This window comes from Orcinus orca, chromosome 13, assembly GCF_937001465.1.
Source record: "Orcinus orca chromosome 13, mOrcOrc1.1, whole genome shotgun sequence".
NCBI classification, from domain to species: Eukaryota; Metazoa; Chordata; class Mammalia; order Artiodactyla; family Delphinidae; genus Orcinus; species Orcinus orca.
The window spans coordinates 964,674-982,570 of record NC_064571.1 but is presented as its reverse complement, the minus strand read 5'-3'; the positions used below and the strand labels follow the sequence as shown (position 1 = coordinate 982,570).

General features: G+C 44.0%; 1 protein-coding gene across 4 annotated transcripts in view; it reads left to right on the top strand.

Moving 5' to 3' along the window:
* Positions 1-17,897, top strand: part of GCC2 (GRIP and coiled-coil domain containing 2) — a 37,488-nt gene that overhangs the window by 15,113 nt on the left and 4,478 nt on the right. For 2 of the 4 annotated variants that reach the window (XM_012535943.3, XM_033401663.2), the window contains 13 exons: positions 2,166-2,285; positions 2,734-2,898; positions 3,196-3,300; positions 3,947-4,109; positions 7,123-7,223; positions 7,320-7,397; positions 8,091-8,228; positions 9,034-9,155; positions 10,497-10,673; positions 12,226-12,443; positions 13,906-14,100; positions 15,095-15,234; positions 16,751-16,952. In XM_012535943.3, coding sequence (XP_012391397.2) covers positions 2,166-2,285; positions 2,734-2,898; positions 3,196-3,300; positions 3,947-4,109; positions 7,123-7,223; positions 7,320-7,397; positions 8,091-8,228; positions 9,034-9,155; positions 10,497-10,673; positions 12,226-12,443; positions 13,906-14,100; positions 15,095-15,234; positions 16,751-16,952 — 1,924 coding nt within the window. Of the gene's footprint in view, positions 1-202; positions 1,586-2,165; positions 2,286-2,733; positions 2,899-3,195; positions 3,301-3,946; positions 4,110-7,122; positions 7,224-7,319; positions 7,398-8,090; positions 8,229-9,033; positions 9,156-10,496; positions 10,674-12,225; positions 12,448-13,905; positions 14,101-15,094; positions 15,235-16,750; positions 16,953-17,897 lie in introns of those variants that run through there. The other 2 variants (XM_033401665.2, XR_004475610.2) reach the window with 2 other exon arrangements.

The following is a 17,897-nucleotide window of genomic DNA, read 5'->3' as shown; positions in this document are numbered from 1 at the left end:
AGGGAAAAGACAAATTGAACTAGATAAAATATAAAATTGACATATGAGAATATGACAAGGGGTTAGTATCCTTAATATATAAAGATGTAAGTCCATGTTTTAAAAAACACTTCTTGGAAATTCATACATGAGGTTGTCTTTTATGAGCCATTAGGAGCTTGCTTCTTCACATTTTCAGAACCCATATGATTATTATCTCCTGCAGAGGTAGACCAGGTATACCAATTTATTTGTTTAAAATATGTATTTCAGAGGACTGGGAAAAAAAGAATAGAACATCCAAGAACTGTGGAACAGCTGCACAAAATATAGCATGTGCATAATGAATGCCATAGGAGCAGAGAAAGAGCAACAGAAATACTTGACACAATAATGACTGAGAATTTACCCAAACTAAGGTCAGACGCCAAGTTACAGATCCAGTAAGCTGAGAGAACACCACACATGGTACATACCAAAACAGTGACACCAAGGCAAGTCATTTTCACACTACAGAAGATCAAAGATAAAGTCCTGAAAGAAGCCATAGGGGAAAAAATAACCTTATTTATAGAAGAGCAAATATACGAATTACATCCAACTTCTCAGAAACCATACAAAAAAGAAGCATGTGGAATGAGTTAAAGTGTTGAGAGAAAAAACCCACCAACCTAGAATTCTGTGCCCTGTAAAATTATCCTTCAAAAGTGAAGGAGCAATAGAGTTTCTCATAAAAATTGAGACACTTTGTTGTTAGTAAACATGCCTTTCAAGAAATGTTAGAAGTTCTTCAGAGAGAAGGAAAATGATATAGGTCAGACCCAGAAGAGGCAACACAGTGTTTTTGTTTTTGGCCGTGCCTCGCATGTGGCATCTTAGTTCCCCAACCAGGGATCAAACCCAGGCCCCCTGCAGTGGAAACATGGAGTCTTAACCACTGGACCGCTAAGGAAGTCCCCAACACAATATTGAAGAAGAACCAGAAGAACAAAGTGGGAGGATTAACCTACCCAACTTCAAGACTTACTGTAAAGCTACAGCAGTCAAGACAGTGTGGGGTGACATTGGTGAAAGAATAAACAGAACAGTGGGACAGAATAAAGCCTAGAAGCAGACCACAGATACAGTCAGCTCTTGACAGTGGAGCAAAGATCACCTTCAGCAAATGGTACTGGAACAGTTGGACATCCACATGCAAAAAAAATGAACTGTCCACAGGCCTTACACCTTCACAAAAGTTAACTCAAAGTGGGTCACAGACATAAGTGTAAAACACAAAACTATAAAACTCCTAGACGATAACATAGGAAAAACAGGTCATCTCCACCCTCGATGACCTTGGGGAAGACTCCAAAGGCACAATCCATGAAGGAACCGATAAGCTGTACTTCTTTGAAGGCCACTTTCAAGGAAAACTCACAACCATTTTGTTAGTTATTTTGTACAGGGATTCATTTTTATGCAGGAGAGCAGTCAGTAGTCCAGGAACAAGGCAAAAACAGGGTTTATAAGAAGCAGGGAGAGGAAACAAACTACAGGCAATCTGGAAACAGTGACTCCCATATATTTTGGAGGATAACCCCACAGGCTGGTGTATAGCACAAAGGTCAGTCCCAGGATTCTGTCCTTGAGTAGGGGCCAACTAGGAATATCAAAGAAAAAAATTCAGTTGGTTTTAGAGTCTTCAGAAATTGATGAACGTTTTGCATCAAAGGGTGAGACTGTATAAAATGTCGTCTTGTGTTCTTCAATTAGCACCTCTGCCTCACCTCAGGCCAGGCCTGAAACAATTCCCTCAGCAGAATTCTTTAGGTGGAGTTAACAGGACCAGGTTAAACTTTTTCTCCTCCCTCCTTAAATGTTGTATACATTTCAGAAGTTTATTTTTGATGACTAGGATATATAACTGGGAGATGCTATATTGTATACATTTTAAATCCTCTTCCCTTGAATAGATTTCCCCACCCATACTAAAAGTCGTCTGGATTATGCTAATTGTATTATATAACATATAATATATTGGGTATAATATATTGGGTATTCTGTCAAATGTTGAACCTAGGTAAATATTTCAGGCTTCCGGAATGAACTCATAAATCTTGTATTAAGATGGCTCAATAATACAGTCTGGCTGATTGAATGTATGATAATACCCTAAAGTTAAATCCTTTTGTTTTTTGTTGAAGAATCTTGTATTGGAATATGATAAGCAGTCAGAGCAGTTGGATCTGGAGAAAGAACGGGCTCATAATTTTGAGCACCAAGTAGAAGACCTGACAAGACAATTAAGGAATCTGACTTTTCAGGTAACTTTAAATTGAGCAAATGCGTACATGGGAATTGTAATAAGTATATTTCAATTCTAATATTTTTTTGCACAAAAAATTAAATTTAATACATAGTCAGAAACTTTATTTTCTTTTTCCCACTGTTGGGAGAAGAATATGACAGAAAACTAGCCACCATCCCGTCTTATTGCTGTAATCTCAGTTCTGGGTTTTTTGTTTTCATTTTTTCATTTCCGCCTTTTCCTCTGTTAGTGCTGCTGGTCTCTTGTAATGTTTGCCAAATTAATATCAACAGTGGTAGTGTTTTAAACTTACTCTTGATTTTACGTTTTCATTCTGTGGAATCAATTTTGAAATCTTCACTTTTTTATGCTATGCCAATATTCTCATTAATGTTGCATTTTATTCTTCCTCTCCTGTGTGTATTTTCTGCATGTTTACAGTAATGAATCATTTGTCATTCTAGTGTGAAAAATTAAACTCAGATAATGAAGACCTCCTGGCCCGTATTGAGACACTGCAGTCTAACACCCGGTTATTAGAAGTGCAGATTTTGGAAGTCCACAAAGCCAAGGCCATGGCAGACAAAGAGTTGGAAGCTGAAAAACTTCAGAAAGAGCAGAAAATAAAGGTAAAAACAGTTCTGTGGGATTAATTCATTTATACAGTGATATTTTTATCAAAGTATTTAAGTGAATGAAAGACTTGCTAATGAGTAGCATTTGTTAATATAGCAAAGTTTATTAAATCCTTAATGTATGCCAGCTATGAATTTGAGAATCCAAGTTATAATTTTTGGGTGTATTCTTTTTTTAAGTATGGAACTTTCTGTACTTTATATCTCAGATTTATTTTATAGCCCCTTACAAATACTTTTTTTTAATGCTGGTTGGCTTAGGGGTGGTGATGTTTTTATTTTTACTTTTAGGAGCATGCCAGTTCTGTAAACGAGCTTGAAGAGCTTCAGCTACAACTGCAAAAGGAAAAGAAACAGCTTCAGAAAACCATGCAAGAATTAGAGCTGGTTAGAAAGGTAAAATGAAACACCAGACTCAAAACCAATACGAATATTCACATTCTTGAACTATTCTGTAAACATAGAAAAGAAATATTTGAAAAACAACGTTAGTTGTGGTGCTGAAATACTGCTTTATAGATTATTTGCCTCCAAATACTGAAAAATTAATGTAGTTCTCTGAGTGCCTGTCTCTCCAGAAGAATCTAGGCTCACAAATTATTAGACTTCAGTTTGCTATTTTATTTTTCATACCTGATTGTTGTATGACAAATGAAGATTTAATTAATGTCAAAAGCTAAAGTTAGTATTATGCTTAGAACTTTGGCTCATTTTTCTCTACTTTTTCAAAGATGAGGGCAAAAATAAAGGTACTGTAAGAGTTGCTTAAATATGAACATTTATAAATAAGAGCCCCACAAGAGCAGATACACCAATTGTAGTTAATGAAAACTATAATGAAATACAATGGCACTGGAAAGTCAAATTATTACAAAAATACTTTCTGAAATTACAAACTAGAATGTAGCCAACTTGTAGTTTCTGCATTAATGTGTGAACTTTCTCTATAGAGCCAGTGTGTTCCCGTGGCATCCTTTTAGAAATTCTGGAACAAAAGTAACTCATCTGGTGTTATGTGGATCTTTTATTATAACATGTGCAGGATGCCCAACAAACCACATTGATGAACATGGAAATTGCTGATTACGAACGTTTGATGAAAGAATTAAATCAAAAGTTAGCTAATAAGAGCAGCAAGATAGAAGATTTGGAACAAGAAATAAAACTCCAAAAACAGAAGCAAGAAACGCTGCAGGATGAAATGAGTGAGTAAAGTAGAGCCCACTTTGGCTCGCGGTCACTGCCCCCAGCAGAGGGCGGGGCCGGTGGGGGGAGGGCGCTAGCTGTGGCTTTCACCAGCTCCTGGCGGCCAGGTCATCCACACAGCAGGGACCCCGCCCGAGGACCAGCGAGGGGGCTGTGAAACCACTTCCTGTACCCTTGTGTGCAGTCCAGGTGGGTGCTTAATGTGTTCATTCCCGTAAACGTTCCTCAGGTGGTCCTGGGCCACCATTTGCTGATTGTCAGCAGAGTGGGATAATGCAGTAGCGGCGTAATCTTTCTTTTTCAGGTGATTATGTTCCATTTTATCTGTTAAATAATTTCTAATGTAAGCATCTAGAGCTCTAAGTATCCCTTTAGGCACTCCTTCAGCTACAGCTAACAAATTGATACGTTGTATTTTTATTTTAATTCAGCTGAAAATACTTTTTAATTTCCTTTGAATCTCTTTTTTGGCCCATGGGTTTTTTGTTTTGTTTTGTTTTGTTTTGTTTTTGGCTGCATTGGGTCTTCGTTGCTGCACGCGGGCTTCCTCTAGTTGCTGCGAGCAGGGGCTACTCTTCGTCTTGATGTGTGGGCTTCTCATTACGGTGACTTCTCTTGTGGAGCACGGGCTCTAGGTGCGTGGGCTCAGTAGTTGTGGCTCGCAGGCTTAGTTGGTCCACAGCATGTGGGATCTTCCCGGACCAGGGCTCGAACCCGTGTCCCCTGCATTGGCAGGCGGATTCTTAACCACTGCGCCACCAGGGAAGTCCTGGCCCATGGGTTTTTTAATTCCTAAGTAATTAAAGGAATTTTCAGATATCTTTCTGTGAATGGTTTCTTTAAATCCTTACTGTGCACATACCACGTCTTGCAGCTGCGTTCTTGTGCAAACTGGGTAGCAGGGCTCCAGGTCACACACGTTGCAAACATTTGGTTTTGCAAGTTAGTCAACTAGCTGAAAAAGAGTCTTGAACCTGGGAAAAACTAAAAAGAGCTGCTTATTCAAGAAACCACCCACTGTCACTGGTGAATAAGTACAGGAATGAGAGGTTCAGGCAGTGGGTGCCAAGAGCTCAGAGGGAGGAGCTTCTGCAGACAAGCGATTGAAAGTTGGGGCTTGCGTTGGGCGTGAGATTTGAAGAGAAGAAGCAGGTTGGGAAGAGTGGTCCTTTCTGCAGCATAGTTATGAGCAGAAGTGAAAAGAAATGACATAATTTTGGAAGTCTTAACTAGTTGGAGGAAAAGGCTTGCCCTGTTAGGGAGAAGTGAAATGTAATTAGGAAGCTCTTCTTTATCCAGTTCAGAAAGGCCCTGAATACCAGAATGTACTTGGGCCCTTTTGAAGGACAGCGGGACAGATCAGTGAGCACAGTGTGGAGTCTTGGAAATGCTCCCAGCCTCGGGCAGCACAGGCCCTGCAAGGCTGAGCTGGGGAGCTGGGGACCCCCCGGGGAGGAGGGTGAGGACACATCAGGACAGTGTCCATGCAAAACCCTCAGCCAGCTCACTCTGCCTGGGGCGTGAGGAACACACATCTCCTTAATCCCAGGCCCTCCAGCATCGGGCCCCCGTGTACCTTCTCAGCCTAACCTTCGTTACTCCCTCGGTGCAGAGGCCCTTCCTTCTTCCTGAAGCACGACTCATGTTTTTCCACGACTGTGTCTGCTGCTGTGCCCTCACCCTCCCACCCCTGTGCTCACCTTCTGGAATCCTTACTAATCTTAAATGTTTGCTGTTCCAGGAAGTCTTCCTTGTCCCAAGCAGATATAACCTGGATATAACCTTGAGCCAACGTGGGTCCGCATGGCCTTTTGCATTTCTGTCGTAATAGTTATATTTTGCTTTACGTTATCACACTATCCCAGATGGTATCCTCTCTTTTCATTCTGTGTTCTCGGAGCTCATAATTCCTGGAACACTTAAAGGCTTTGTATGTAATTTGTGCCTTGTACAGTCTTTTCAGGACTGGGTAAATAGTTGCCAGGAAATAACTGATGATAACATATCATAAAGGCAAGTGAAGGTATTTTCTTACAGGACACCTGCTCTTGTTTACTGAGTGATACAGTCATTGCATGTGGATTTAACTTCATGGAGTTAGTCATTGCTGGTGGGGTCTTCTAGCAGCCGTCACGTGGCCACGTTCGTGGCCTAGACTCAGCATCAGGCGCACTTGTTCTGTAAAGGACCAGGTCGTAAATCTCGGGCCCCAAGGCCTCTGTCAGATGTTCTTTACTTGCTTCACAATGGCTGTGGCCAGGTTGGCCTGCTGGTGTGGTTGGTACTGTGATCTGGACAGTGAATCCACTTATTCCCATTTGATGCTCTTCTTTACCTCTGTTAGCATAAAAGTTTTTTGTTTTAATCATGTTTCAGTCTGTTCCTTAATGAACTCTTTGTCCTACAAAACAGTTAGTATCACAAACACAGATCAAGTCTGTGCCTCTAAGGCAATTAGAAACACAGCACCTCTTTTGAGGTATTTCTTACAAGTAAAGTCTATGTTTTAGATACACAGTAAGTATATGCCTTTATTTTAGAGATACGTGCTAAAATACATACAGACAAATGGACTTCAAGTGTGGGGGGCCCAGGGGGCACAGGAGTAAGTGAGAATGTGGGTCTGGGGTTGCAGACGTTTGCTGTAAAGGGCCAGACAACACGCATTTTCAGCTTTGCGGGCCCTGTGGTCTCTTGCTGCGCTAAAGCAGCCGTAAACAGTATGTAAACAACCTGTTCACAGAAACAGGCAGCAACAGTGGCCTGTGGGCCTGACGCCTGATCTGGGTGGAATGAGATTGGCCATGTGTCGGTGATCATTAAAGGCGGTGATGGGTCCAGTGGGGTTTAGTGTGTTATTGTCACTAGTGTCATATATGTTTGCAATGGTCCGTAATAAAAATCTAAGACAAATTCCTTTCAGAGGTAGACTAATACAAAGAAAAGACTTGTCATTTGTTTACTTAAATTCACTCATAAAACTGTTTCTCCTGAAACGATCTCTCCCACTAGCTTCACTGCAGGCTTCAGTACAACAGTATGAGGAAAAAAACACCAAAATCAAGCAGTTGCTTGTGAAAACCAAAAAGGAACTGGCGGATTCAAAGCGAGCGGTATGCGAATTCCTCAGTGTCGTATTTCAGTCCTTATTCATAGAGGATTTGTGAATAACTGCACTATTTAATCTAACCGAGTTTCTTGTTCTGTAGGAAACTGATCACTTAATACTTCAAGCGTCTTTAAAGGGCGAGCTGGAGGCAAGCCAGCAGCAAGTAGAAGTGTATAAAGTAAGATTCTTTCTACTCTTGAAGATTTTAAAAATTTGCATGTGGAAATAAGGTACCACTTGGGGATTTTTCTAAATATATATGTATATATTAAACACATGTGTGCACACACACACACACATTTCTCCCCCTAAATATTCTTCATCAACATTTTGAGGAAGGAGAAGCAGTGAGCCAAGTGTGGCTTATAACTGGGTTTACCACTGAGCATAAGCTTGGTTCTTTTCATGTATTTGAAAACCCATAATACATTAAGAATATGGCAGCAGAAAATAAACATGGCCCCAAACCTACATCTGAACTTTCTAAATGATAGTACAGTCACAGGAATCTGTTTATAAAAATGTTTTATATATTCATGTTACATTACATCTATTACGTTTATATTTTTTTATATCCATTATGTTTATATATAACATCTTTAGGTATTTAATTAAACATTGAACTGTAACGTGTGGTCTGGAATTTTTTTCATGATTGATTTTGATTCAAGGAAAACCAAGTTAATTTATTGTGAAAATGTTCTACTCATATTGACTCGTCTTTCAATAATCATAAGTTAAAAATCCTACTGTTTAATTACGTCCCTTAAATATAGTCCTCTCTCAAAACCCAAGTTGGTGTTTAACGAAAGTCGGTTTAACCAACGAAGATCTGATTCACCAGAGCCTGACCGAAAGCCTCTGCCCCCAGATTCAGCTGGCGGAAATGACGTCGGAGAAGCACAAAGCTCACCAGCACCTGAAGGCGTCCGCGGACCAGCAGCAGCGCACGCTGGGCGCCTACCAGCAGAGGGTGGCAGCCCTGCAGGAGGAGTGCCGCGCGGCCAGGGTGCGTCCTCCCCAGGGCGGGCGGCTCCCACCCGGCTTGGCCCCATCCACCCCAACCCCAGCCCAGCCCTGACTCTCACTTGCATAACTTCTTTTTGCTAAAGGGAAAGACATGGGTACATACTCTTTCCATTTTAACCTTGTTTTACAGTTTCTGTGTGGAAGAAAGGTATTTTTTTTTCTTTTTTTTCTTTTTTTTTTTTAGTTTTTTCATTAGGAAGGTTACAGTTCTCTCTGAGGGCTAAGTGATTATAAAATCATATTGTTAGAACAGCCACTTTCTTTCTTCAACATACAGAACAGACCCCTGCAGTGGTTTTGTTACAGGTGCAGCTCTGTCTAAGCCACCTTGGCAAAGGGGCCTTGGAATGTCACGGGTCACTTCAAGAAAGTCCAAGACCTAGAATTTAACTTTTCCCACTCTCTTGAAAAGTGAAGTTTAAGTAGCTTAATTTCTTTAAATTAATTTTTCTTATATTTATCATAAGTGAAAATTGTTCTAAAGTTCCAAAGGCAAATAGTGCTATTATAAAATTTATGGGCAATAAATTAATTTACATGGGACGAAAACAGGTAGAAATGTACCTCTTGTCAGACAAAATTATGTCGTTCAAAGGCTTTAAAAAAGGTAAGGCCAACAGAAGTATACTTTTTAGGGAAAGGTAACTGGGGGCTAAAAAGTATCAGCCATTTTGCTTATTTTTAAAGAAAGATTTTCATCTTAATTCATTAGTCTCTGAGAGAAAATAGGAGGATCACACAACCTAGAAAATGCAGTAAATTTCTCTCTCTCTGAACTGTTACAGGCAGAACAAGCTGCTGTCACCTCTGAATTTGAGAGCTACAAAGTCCGAGTTCACAACGTTCTAAAACAACAGAAAACTAAGTCTGTGTCTCAGACTGAGACCGACGGAGCCAAACAAGAAAGGTAAAGTCTGAGCTATGCGGAACCTCCCACGGGGGTGGGAGATTCTGCTCTGGTTGCTTTTGACCGTGGAGGTTTACATGTAGTCACCAGTGAGGACAGAGCCGGGTTCACCGCACTGTTCACGCAGAGAGACGTGTGCAGGAGCCATGGAGCCAGGCGGCGTCCGGACACCCGGGCCACACAGTCCAACCCTGTCCGTCGGTTCCAGTCACAGTGTAAGGACAGACGTCACCGTTACATCAGGACCAGTTTTTCCACTTTTGAAAATATAGTAGAATAAAAATGCTTCCTTGATGTACTTATTCACCATTAGTTAGGCTAAGCATAAGTTGATTAAAAACATTCTACTTGTTTCAAAAAGTTTTAAGTTAACTAAATTTTTATCTAGAATTAAATTTTTCTTCTTAAATTTATGACAATTTCAATTACATACTGTTTCAATAGTATATTAATGCTCTTTAAAAACTAGCATACAGATCACTTTTGTGAGTTATTCAAAAATATACTAGGAATGAAAGGGCATTCTACAGCATGTATGTTTTGTTTTTGTACGTAGAGACCCGCTGTTCAGAGCAATTTTATATCTAGCTCTTACTGTTCTTAGTAGGACTAAATATCCTGCAGTATTTGTGTGTTTATGCTTGTGTTACTTTTTAAGTATTTAATAAACAAGGGAACTGTAGGCTAAAAAATGATGAGATATTTTTTTCTTTCAATAGCTCATCTTAAAGCCAAAGTAGAATATTGACACACTTACTATAAAAATATCACCACTTACAAGAGTCGATTTTGATCATGCCAGAATCTTGTGTTAAAATTATTTTAATGTAAATGTTTTAAGTTCCTTCTTCTTTCTTACATATTAAATAGTTTTTTTAAAAAGAAATTAATAGTGTATTATACCACTTGTGACAGAGTTATAGGTTTTAGCTGTTTTTCTCCAAAGACTTTCTTTCACTGTAACTTGGTGTAACATGCTGTTCCCAGAATGGTTACCTTAGAACTGCATTTCTTTTTTTTTCAACTAATGACATAGTCCTGTAATATAAAATAGGCCATTTTGATGCCATTTAATGGTCTACTCCATTTGAATGTGAAATTTGTAAATTCAGAGACTTTTGTAAACATGTAGTGTCTGCGATCTGAAGTCTGATTATAGCGTCTTTTATTTCACATTTAATCCTATTCTCTGAATTCTTGTGATTATTATATTTCCTTTAGAATCATCCATAATTGCAGAGTATGACATTGAAAGGTTATATGATTAAAGTAAAATTTATTTGAAATCACAAAATCAGTTTTACATCTTACAAAAATTTTTTTTAACTATTTCTGTTTCAGAGATCATCTGGAGATGCTGATTGACCAACTAAAGATCAAATTACAAGACACCCAAAATAACTTACAGATCAACGTCTCTGAACTGCAGACCTTGCAGTCTGAACACGACGCCCTACTAGAAAGGCACAACAGGATGCTGCAGGAGACCGTGTCCAAGGAGACCGGGCTCCGAGAGAAGTAAGGCTGGTGGCGCCAGCAGGCCCGTGGGTGCCGGGGGACAGAGCGTGTGTTTGCTGGAGCTCCCGGTGTGGTGCTCCTGGGGCGGATGCAGGCTGATAGCTGGAAATAGGTGTTTCCACAGGCTTGGTGACTTGCTGCTTCTACCTTAGAGCTCCCCCTTTTGATTGTTTCTCTACTTAGCTTTTCTAAGAGTAATTTTATCTGCTCACCCAGTGTTCTGTCTCCCGTGGCCTTCATGGCCAGATGCTTCTTTCCAGCCAGGTGTCAGAGGACAAGCACTTTTCTTTCTCTCTAGAGGAAAACATTCCGAAAGCTGCTGACTGAGCTCCCTGTGCAGCTGCATCCTTGGCCTCTCACGTCGCCACACTCGTGTTAATCAGTGCTCCAAGGAGTTGCTGGGGTGTCGGCAGAATAGACGGATTATTGTGAACAAGAAGCTTTGAGCTCCTGGGATACAGCAGTTGGGTTCACAGAGCATCTTCTGTCCGGGGTGTGGGGATGCTCTGCAGAGCTCAGGTGTGCTCGTCTTACGAGTTGAAAGCACTTGGTTTGCTTGGCTTTAGACCTTTCCACGGTGTGACTTACCTGTGTTAATCATGTAACTCACAGTTCCAGGAAGACCCACCAGTCTTCTGACTACCTGGCACCAGGTTTTCCATGAGATTAGCTTACACAGTGATGGTCACTTGCTGTTTACATCAGAAGTTTCCAGCACTTATTCTTTATTCTAGAAGGGTGGTTGTGACTATAGTGCTAACACGACTGAAGTGCAGTTATCTCGTGCTCCACGTGTAGCCCTGTGCTCTGATAAACTATGAAGGAGGCTTCTCATCTGAACACCCAGCGTGCTTCCTCAGCTCAGGCCCCACATTGGAAGTGGGGGATGGCCGGGGTGGTTTTGAGCTCAAGACCAAGGCTGTAATACAGGCACAGAGTCTATTAGAAGCACAGCACATGTGGGGGGAGCACACGGAGAAGCAGTTTATTTACGACAGAAGCAAAGCAGAGCTACACACCCCAAGAAGCGTGTGGGCGTCCTTGCTGACAAGGAGTGCGCCAAAGGGGCGATTTAAATTGCTCACACAGGGGCCATCTCCCAGGTCTGTCCTGTCCTCTGGCCAAGCATCCTGCTTCATTTCCCACACCTGCTCTGACCCCGGGCCCTGCCCAATATGCATGTGCATCCTTTAGCCAAGATGGATTTCAGTGTGAGGGTCTCTGGGAGATGGACAGCACGTATTATGGGATAGCACCCCCTCCCTTTTTGACCCTCCCGAGAAACGTTTCTGCACGTGCAGTCGGGGAGGTCTCCTTCACCTCCAGAATGGTAGATGCGGTCGTCATATCTTTTTACCGCAGCAGCTTAGTTTCTCCCTGCTCTGCCATTAACCTTTTTGTTGAAGTGTCAGGGGGACACAAGCTCCAGTTTGCTTGGACCAGGGGCCCGTCTGTGTCCTGCCTCAGTTCCCCAGGTGCACGTGCGGTCCACGTCTCAGGGCAAGGCGATGTCTGGGGTGGAAGCTCTCACACGGCACGGCCCTCTCCCCAGGCTGTGCGCCGTGCAGTCGGAGAACTCCGCGATGAAGTCTGAGCACGCACAGACCGTGAGTCAGCTCTCGGCCCAGCACGAGGCCCTGCGTGGCAGCTTCCGAGACCAGGTGCTGCAGCTGCAGGAGGAGCACCGGCGGACAGTGGAGACGCTGCAGCAGCAGCTGAGCAGGCTGCAGGCCCAGCTCTTCCAGCTCCGGAGCGAGCCGTCCACAAGAAGTATGTATGTATGCTCGGGACACTGCCGTCCCTGTCCCGCCCTGTGTGTCTGCGCTTCCCACCGTCCTGAGGAAGTAGGTGACTTACGGGGTGACCACCCGCGTCAGTGCTGTGGTCAGTGAATATTGGATCCACTTACTGAGAGGAGAGTTGGACATTGAACCCTCCTGTAGTGCTTACAGCAGCCTCTGCACCCCTCAGGATACCGACCTTCACGTAATTGGGTTTTCCTCCGACTCACGGACGCTCTGTCGGTCTCAAGACCCGTGTCCAAATTCCAGTGTCCACTGCATATGTTTAGTGTTCTTCACTGCTAGTCTTCAAATATGTCTGTCCTTTAATCAGAAATTCTAGAAAGAGCTGAACTTGTAGGATCATTTGACCAAACATAGCTTCTTCCCTTTCAAGTTTCTAATTAGTGGAGTTTGAGTTTAACCACACACACGACTTCCGTTCTGCTTCCTGGAAGAGATGGGAACCCGTCAGCCAAGTTGAGGCCACACTTCAGTATTAACTATCAACTTGATACTGATTCCTTGTCACCAGGGCATTGGCAGCTGTGGTCACTCCTCAGGATCGAAACCTATGCCAGGAGTCATCAAAGGAAAGTAACCAGCCAGGGAGACACTGGAATCAGGAATTAGCAGTAGCATAAGCAGTTAGCAAACTTTCAGGAAGGTGCTTCAGCAAAGGCAGCCGAAGGGCTAATGTTTGAAAAGTGGGGCGGGAGAGGGAACGTCATGGAAAGGAGAATAAAGGAAACTTGAAGTGAAAAGATCTGGTCAGAATTCTGGTCCCTAATGCACCTCGGAGATCTTGGACCAAGACATTTAATTTCTCTGACCGTGCAGTTTCTTGGGATTAATAAAGTAACGTGCTCGGAAATATCTTATAAATCTCCCAGTTCTAGTCAGTGCTGCTTGTCAGCAAGCAGGGGAGCCCGGCCCGGACTCTGTGATGAGTCAGCCTGCCCTGGATTCGGGGCTCTTCTTTGCTGGACGCCACAGAAGGAGCGGGCAATGGCAGGAGCCAGCAGGGTGGAGTGTGAGGCCAGTGGCCAGCAGGAGCATCCTCGGAGCTGATCTCAACAGCAGTGTGGTGTCCCAGAGTTTGCAGTGCCGTAAACACCCAATCCTCAGGATCTGGTTGAAGGGGTTTTGCCCTCGTTTAGCAGCTGGCCAGGCCTCTGCATTGTGTCATCTAATGGTTTATCTTAACTCTGGTAGCAAGTACCACTTTTGCTGGATTGACTTAAGTGGTTAAAAGTTCAATAACTAAATTGTTAGGGCTGTTACAGAAGTTCTTTCTTTCTACACCATTTGCTTGTCTTCTGGTTTTTCAGATTCCCTACCATATCATTTGTCATCCCTAGAATCATTTTAACTTTACTGTGTATCTCTGTTGATGCTGAATCCATAATTTTGGACAAACTCTTACTCTTTAAAAAAAAAACATGTAACAGGCCCAGCTTCTTCCCAGCAACCTTTGAGGAGCCTTCGAGAAAGGAGAAGCGCAGACCTCCCGCTTCTGGATGTGCCGGCCACGACCCGGGAGGAGGGGGAGGGGATGGAGACCACGGACACCGAGTCCGTATCTTCCGCCGGCATCCACGCACAGTCCTTAGAGCAGCTGCTCCGTTCTCCCGAAGCCAGACTCGGTACGCTTCCTGCTCATTGTGCCTTTAGTGAATTCTGCTGTCCTATCCAGCTAATATTACTCTGATTTATAAATGTTTTTTTGAGCTACTCTAATAAAATTTTTTTCAGTATTCCACCCTTTTTCAAATGGAAAACTTTCCTGCAGAATGAAACAAAAAAAAAAAAAAATTTTTTTTTAAACAAAATAAAAAGTTCCGCCCAAAGCTTGAGCCAGAAATAGGTGGTTGGAAGTTCTGTAGTGGTGTTAGAAATAGGATAAATTTCTCTCACCCTTCTAAGAAACTGACAGTTCCCGCTTGTTCCTCTTGATGAAGTGGTCATGCTGAACTTACCTTATTAACTGTAGTAAAGTTTTGGACTATTTTCTTCTTACCTATAATGCACATTAATGTTCCAAGTTCAGATGACTCTGTTCGTCATCTTGGAGTCTCCAGGATCTGGAGTGAGGACCAGTTGTGTCCTCAGTCCTAGACTGTGATGGGTCCTTGTCCCCCAGGAAGAGTTAGTCCTGATACGCTGTGGCCACAGCTCCACAATCAGACTTGGCTTTGCCATTTTTGCCAAAATTAACCTGTTGACTTTGAGCCTCTTCCCTAATGTATTAGATTTGAGTGATAATACCGCTCCTTCCCTGGTAGAAAATCCTTGTGAGAGACCATGATTTAAGTGATCAGTAACTGCTGGTACTTCCTCCTTTATAAGTAAAGTGACACCAGCTCTCGGGACATTAACAGATGAAGGAGGATGAAATCAGTAAGTTGGTGCCTACACGCTGGCCTAACAGCTTCCAGAACGAGCTCATCGAGCCTGTGTCCAGGCAGGTGGCCCGTTCCACAGCAGAGTCCATTTTACCTGTGTTACATGCAGCCTTTTAACTGGGCCATGGGGGATGGAGAGCAGAGCGAAGTGTCAATACTTGGGTATTTTCTCATTTAGAATCTTCGCCTGTGACCCCTCATTTTGGAAATTAACTGTTGGGGCAATTCCTTGCAGAGCCTCCTTCCTGGCACGCTGAATTCACCAAAGAAGAATTGGTTCAAAAGCTCAGTTCCACCACAAAAAGTGCCGACCACTTAAACGGGCTGCTTCGGGAAACAGAAGCCACCAACGCCATCCTCATGGAGCAGATTAAGGTGAGGGCAGGACGCCACCTCCAGGAAGCCCTCCACACATAGACTCATGCGTCCATCACACCTTGATCCCTTACAATGTTACATTTCTGAAATGGAGAAATATTCTTGGCTTTTATATCTTTTATATAAAGACTATTTTAATTCCTACTTTTTCTGAGAAGCCAGAATAGATTTAGAGATTAGACAGCTGTTCACAAGTCCTTGTTCCACGTTTGCTTGAGTAAAACTTGAAAGGATGTGAGTCCCTAAATTCCAGACATGGACCATAGAGCACTTCCAATTAGTGGCAAAGTGGCATGGGAGGTTTTCCTGTTTAAAGTCGACTCTGTAAGCATGTAGGAACCAGGCAGTTGAGGATTACGCAGCTGTCTGCACCCGAACTCTCTGTAATACAGCCATGTTGGTTGTTGACCTCTTCTCACAAGCCAGGCCCTGCACTTTACGTTATGTTACCGTATTTAATTCTCATCATCTCTGGGTGAGAGAACAAGTTGATCAGGGTGGAGAAAGTTCAAACTTGTGTCTGTCTGAAAAGCACCTGCTTCTGCCCTGGACCTGCTTCTCCAAATAGATGGTCCTTCCTCAGTGTAGGGCCAGAGGCTGTCCTTGTCAAATTATGTTTTAAATGCTGAGTTAATTCAGTTATTTGCAGTAAATTGTATATATCATGACATCCCACCTCTAACTATTTTAGTATGCATCTCTATAAAATATATAAAATAACATTTTCCCACATTGTCAAAGCTTTATCACAGCTTAAAAAATCACTAAGTAGCCCAGAACCTGAGTGACTATTCAGATGTTATGCTTCCATAGACTGACATTGTCCCATGATTTCTTAGACCTTAGTGTCACTTTTTTAAATGACCCTATGTTTGAGGATAGAGTTGGCCAACTTTCATAGACTAAACTGAAATGATGAGTTGTAACCATGTATTTTTATTTGTTTCAACCCAGAAATCTTCCTCAAATATTCACCATCCTGCATCTTTTTCACATCGTCCTGTGCCCTCTTTTCTGTTAGTTTCTGATTGATATTCATTGTGAATTGTCTCTCTCTCCTGGACTCAACTTTTGTTTGGTCAAGTGCTCTTCGTCTTGTAGCGGCCCTAGCTGTGGACACCCTGCCTGCCTGCCGGGAGGGGGCGGGAGTGGGGATGGCGGTGGGTGTGGCCCACAGTCTGTCATCCCGGAGCCCTGAGCCCTGAGCCCTGGCCCCCTTCTGCCGAGCGCGGAGGGGGCGCCGACCCGCGTTATCCCCCCACCCCAGTCCCCGGTCTCAGCCCCGCTTCCCACCGTGCGCAGTGCTGCCTCTGCGGCTGGGCCCCTGGGCCCCGTCTCCCACGGCGCCTGCTTCCCGACTTCTAGGAGCCTCTTGATGTTTCTCATCTACTCTTTTCTCCCGGCCTGGTCGCTCCTTTGTTGCCATTTTGGGGGCATTTCGGGGAAGAGAAAGAAGACCGCGTTCCTCCAGTCTGCCATGTTAACCCGTCTGCACTCCTTTCTCTGACACCAGCTTCTGAAGAGTGAAATAAGGCGGCTGGAGAGGAACCAGGCGCGAGAGCAGTCGGCCGCCAACCTGGAATACCTGAAGAACGTGCTGCTGCAGTTCATCCTCCTGAAGCCGGGAAGCGAGCGGGCGCGGCTGCTGCCCGTCGTGGACACGATGCTGCAGCTCAGCCCCGAGGAGAAGGCCAGGCTGGCCGCCGCCGCCCAAGGTGCGCGTGCCTGGGACGCAGACCAGAGCTTTGAAACTTTGTCCATTGGACGCGCTCTGCCGTGTGTGTCCCCGTGAGTAGGGTTGAAAAGCTGGCTCTAACGTTTTAGGGCAGCTGTGGTGTGTTTGCGTCATTTTCACACAGCAGGCAACAGTGCAGTGTCCAGTTTGATCTTCCAGTTCTTTGAAATTGGATTTGTGATCCTAGCGTTGAATTCTGCCCACGAACACAGTGCCCTTTTGTGTCGTACTTTTTATCATGTGGTAGACGTCCTCACCCCCCGGGAGTCGTTCGCCACAGGGTCGTGGGAGAGAAGTGTCCCCAGTGGGGCTGCCGAGGCCCAGGACCGTGCGTGGAGCGTACATTCCTACCTGCATCTCAGACCTTCCGCCAGAAAGCTCTCCTTACACACGAAGTGCATTGTGGAGAATTTCCAGCGGGCGAACTTGTTGCTGAGAAGGCCGTTGTGGGCCTGTTTACTCCTTCGAAGGCAGTGGGGCAACGTGTCTCCTTTCTCTGGTTGCTCTTAAGAGTCTTCTCTCTTCTTCTCTGGGGCAGTTTCACTTTTATGTGAACAGGGGAAAACGTCCAGCCTCTGTGTGATGAAAGGCAACAGGAAGCGCCACCCTGGCCCCTACACGAGCAGCGCGCAGGGGGCACTGCTGGGCGGGGAAGGCTGGCGCTCTGCCAGCCGTGCATGCGTTAACGCGCCTGCTCCCTGCGCGTCAGGTCCCAGCAGGTTCACAGACTGCATGTGTCTTTCTACTTGATGTATGACTTGTGATAAGGCAGCTTTGCTCCCCAAGGAGGTGAGTCACACAGCATTTTTCTGTGCAGAATCCGGACCTCAGCCCCCCACCTGACAAGACTGGGCCTTGCTTCTGTGCATGTGTGCTCCCAGCTGGCCACAGCTCACAGGGCTGTGTGTTGTTGCTTAGTATGCCT